Source organism: Cryptomeria japonica, chromosome 3 (genome assembly GCF_030272615.1).
Source record: "Cryptomeria japonica chromosome 3, Sugi_1.0, whole genome shotgun sequence".
NCBI classification, from domain to species: Eukaryota; Viridiplantae; Streptophyta; class Pinopsida; order Cupressales; family Cupressaceae; genus Cryptomeria; species Cryptomeria japonica.
This window is the reverse complement of record NC_081407.1, coordinates 814,453,819-814,458,344: the sequence shown is the minus strand read 5'-3', so window position 1 is coordinate 814,458,344 and position 4,526 is coordinate 814,453,819. Positions and strand designations below refer to the sequence as shown.

At 27.8% G+C, this 4,526-nt stretch overlaps 1 protein-coding gene across 1 annotated transcript; it reads right to left on the bottom strand.

Annotated features, from left to right (window-relative positions):
• Positions 1 to 1,475: 1,475 nt before the first annotated feature.
• On the bottom strand, positions 1,476 to 2,305 carry LOC131068891 (uncharacterized). The gene is made up of 2 exons (XM_058004164.2): positions 2,074 to 2,305; positions 1,476 to 1,965 (listed from the first exon to the last, which is right to left on the bottom strand). The coding sequence occupies exons 1-2, from the start codon at positions 2,150 to 2,152 to the stop codon at positions 1,613 to 1,615; spliced, it is 432 nt and encodes a 143-aa protein (XP_057860147.2). The 5' UTR covers positions 2,153 to 2,305; the 3' UTR covers positions 1,476 to 1,612.
• Between the last annotated feature and the right edge of the window lie 2,221 nt (positions 2,306 to 4,526).

Below are 4,526 nucleotides of genomic sequence, written 5' to 3'. Positions count from 1 at the left end.
AGGATTAACCTCATATACTGTAGAAACCAAGGGTTAGATGTAACATAATTCTCATAAATTGAGAGATAAATTACCATAGAATTTTAACTTGATCTTTAACTTCCTCTTTTCTCTTGACCAAGCTCATAAGAGTATTTTTACTGTAGACCTAAACAACAAATGAAATAGGGTAACAAATGAAATAGGGTATTTTGTGCTCCCGTTCAAGGCTTTTCACCCATTGAACCAATGATCCTATAATCAAGGTTCCCTTACTTCACAATTTGTCAAATGCTTTAGTTTGATTGTCCCTCCTACCATTACTTGGTATCATATCTGCAGGAGACTTATGAGGAATTTAGTTTCAGTGAGATTCATGTAGGAATTAAATTAGTAATAGTCAAATATGACATTTAGTGTATATATATATATATATATATATATATATATATATATATATATATATATATAAGTCATTTTGTTGTTGCATTTGCTGAAATGTTAATTAGTATACGGCATTTGGACACCAAAGATCATAAAGTCTTCATCTATACACTATAGTGTACAACCTCCACATAGCACAATTCAAATATAATTGTTAATGTGCTATTCACTAAATATTTATAATTATAGCCACATTAATGTTGCACTAAGAGAAGCCCTTGTGTCACACAACAATGATCTAAAGTGGCCCAAACTTTGCATGTAAACTATTGGATGCTTGCACTGGCATACCAAGAAGGTTATCTACCAAAAAAATTATAATTTATCATAGTCCAACACTATATTAGTTATATAATTAATAAAAAAATTCAATAACTATAACAAAAATTACTATTTCAACTACAAATCAATTCGTGAATTTATTTTATTGTTTTATACAACACAAGCCTATATTAATATTGAAAGATTGAGAAATATCCATTTCACTAAAATCTTATAGAACGCTATCACTACCTTATCTCTTAAATTGATCTCTACCTTGAAAGAAAATGCCAAACAATGTTGAAAGTTGACAACTACTATGAAATTTTAGATACATAGACTAGACCTCACCAAACACAACTATTGACTAAATCTAAAAAATAGAACCCACTCTTGATCAACATTTAAATTATTATGAAATCAGTGTATTTACTATAATTCTTCTACAATACTTTTAAAATAATTAAACTTTCTCTATACACAGCTTCTATATCCATAAAATATCAAGCTTAAAATCATTTAATAAATGAAATAGATGAAATCATCACAATTTTCAATATGAATCACAAAATAAAATTCAATTACATCTGCACACTATCACTATAAAAATTAAATAATTAAGTCATGCCAACTATCACTATAAAGATAAGTAACTTCACATTTATTTTTAATAAAACTCTTTTACAAAACATAATATCAGAACCTAATTAAAAAACAACGAAAAACAACCATAAATACCAGCAATGCTTAAACTGCACAGTAAAAATTAACCTTGACACAAACAATACCACTAAAAGTTAAAACATATTTAAATTTGAACTATATTTCTAAAATAAAATTAAAATGTTCAAACGAAAAGCACATATACACATGTCTGTCTGTTTAACCGAGCAAAAAAATGTGTGTCTGTTTTGAATTAAGTATTGAACTACCATGATGCATTAGCTTCAAACAGGTAGAGGAGCTCATCAAAGGGGTGTTGATGAGGAATCCAAGTTTCTGTTAAGTGCATCGGCATTTGTTGAGGAATGAATGTTTCCGTCATATGCCCTGTTTCCATTTCCATTGCCCTCAAATCTTCATATGCCATATTTGCAATGAGTGTAAGAGGAGATGGAGGAGCCATAAACCATCTCATCATATCCGCTGATATTGATGCCGACTTTCTTTTTTCTTCAACTTTTTCCCTTTCCCTTTCCCTTTCCCTTTCAACTCCACTGCTTAAATTACTATTACTCTCACCACCTTCACATGCTCCAACCTTCACTTTTGGAGGACGTCCTACAAACATAAAATTTACACTCTCTCCACATAAATGGACACAAACAATACCACTAAAACTTAATTCAGAATACAGATAAAACAAAACATTATAGAATATAAACTTACCTCGTCTTTTTCCAGAAGCTGTAAATGTGGGTACTGAAGGTGGCTTTGAAGACTTTCTTTTCCTTGGTTGGGCTTCCATCTCTTCTGGATGCTTTCTCTAACTTAATCCTCTCAGTGTTAATCTAACTCTGAACAAATAAATCACTTGTAACTCAGTTTGAATCACTTATCTTTTGTGAAATCCAGTTTTGGAAGAGTTTTGTGTTATAGAAATATGCGTGTGGAGATGGAAGAACATGCAAGAAGAGAGAGAGAGAGAAGTGTTGCCAAATGCATTGTATGCAAACACAGATTTTGAATTCCCACGAACCCATGATATTCCCATGAAATTCCAAGGATCAATCAGTCAACATCAGGTTTTTGTCATTCACACCTTTAAAATATTATTTTTCTATAAAACATGCCTAAAAGTAAGGGATTGCCTACAATTATACAATCTCATGTGAAAAAACCCTAAGATGCAGAGGAATAAAAATTACAATTTACATTTATTTTTTAAATATAAAGATATTAAAATTTAAAGAAAGAAAAAAAATAAATGATTTTTTTATGAAAATAAAATAAACTTATTATTTAAAAACAGTAGACAATAAGATATAACAATAAGAGTTAAACAAGCTTAAAACAAGAGATCTGCCTAGAGTTGCACCAATTTCCTGTCAAAAAAATTGGACAATGTATACAAACTTGAGTTATATGGTACACCCTATGCAATGCAAGCTCTGATTGAATCTTTATAAGGCTTCGCTTATTTTTAAATAAGGGTTAATCAAGTCTAAAATAAGAGAATTGCCTAAAGTTGCACAAATTACCTATCAAAATAATGTACATGCACTCTAGTTCTATGGTATGTCCTGATCTTCACTTTATAAGCTTCCACTTTTTCATTCTATAAGAGTTGAGGAAGTCTAAAATAAGAGAATTACCTAAGCGAATTGCCTAAAGTTGCACAAATTACCTATCAAAATAATGTACATGCACTCCTGCAAGCTCCAGATTGAATCTTCACTTTACAAGCTTCCACTTTTTCCAGAGTAAGTTATTAAACTTGAATATGCATTTTATAGGCATCCGCTTTTTTTAAATTAAGTATGAAGCCGACACATAACTTAGATTGATAGCCTTGAAACAACAATTATTTAAAACCCGCACTTATTTTTTAAATATAAAGATGTAAAATATTTAAAATAGAACTAACCTAATAATGAATGGTGGTTTTTCTATAAATATAATACTAAGACAAAATAAATGCATTACCTTAAAAATAGTAGATAAAATAGATATAAGTACATCATCCAAAAATTATATAATGGGCCTTGTCCCTATATATTTTTTTTGTGGATATGTGTAACATATTTTTAATCTAATGAAGCAGGTATTCATTAAAACACACTCCAACTCCTAGATTGAATCTACACATTCAAGGCATCCCCTTTTTCTAAAATAAATTATTAAATAAATCAAATTCCAAGAGTTAATTTAGAAATATAAATAGTCAGATAGAATTAGATTACATTACATGAGGATAACATGCTCAGAATGAGAATGAGATGATAGTGTTGTATTTAGATCTATGCCTTTTGTTTGAGCTTTTTGCTCTTGGACTTGAGTCTTCATTTGTAATTTGCCTTTTTTTTCAATATAAAGAAAAACTAATAAATTTATCCAAAAAAATAGTAAAAATAAGTATATTATATTTATTATTTATTATTTTTTGGATAATACACTTTGTTTTTATTTCACCACTATCAAGTGACTTATGGTAAATATTGAAATGTGTTCCATAGAGGTGTGGCTTCATGTACATAGTCTAGTATTTTTTTTAGAAAGAAGTTTGTCAAATCTAGACAATTTAATTTCAATATTTTATCTTATTACTTACTATTTTTTAGATTATGCATTGGTTTGTATATTACTTACTATTTTTAGATAATACACTTATTTTAATTTAATATTATATTTTTAGAAGATTTTTTAAAATTAATTATTTAATATTTAAAAAATAAGTTTCAGTTTTAAATAATTTTAAGTGCAAGACTACTACTATAAATTACAATTGTGGAGAGTTTGGAAAGTGTTCCATAGAGTGAGAAGTACATATACACCATTCATTATTTTTTACAAGAAACTGTACAACTCTAATTAATTTTCTTGTTTTAGATATATTTTACATCTAAATGTTATATCTTATTGTTTACTATTTTTTTAGATAGTACAATTATTTTATTTTAACATTGTATTTTCAAGAATCCACTATTCATTATTTGAATAATTTTATTTTAAAATTTTAATAACTTTATTTTTAAAAATAAATGTGAATATTCAATCTTAATATTATATTTTATTGTTTAGTTTTTTTCATAGTACTTGTATCTATATTATTTATTTCTTTATTATTATTTTATGTTTTAGGTGGATGCATATCAAATATAGATTCAATCTAGAGCTTGCAA

Excerpts from the sequence above, each read along its gene's own strand:
- LOC131068891 (XM_058004164.2), bottom strand. The coding sequence starts at position 2,152 with ATGGAAGCCCAACCAAGGAAAAGAAAGTCTTCAAAGCCACCTTCAGTA. Across the intron at positions 1,966-2,073 it reads AGCTTCTGGAAAAAGACGAG|GACGTCCTCCAAAAGTGAAG; the intron begins GTAAGTTTATAT and ends TTATGTTTGTAG.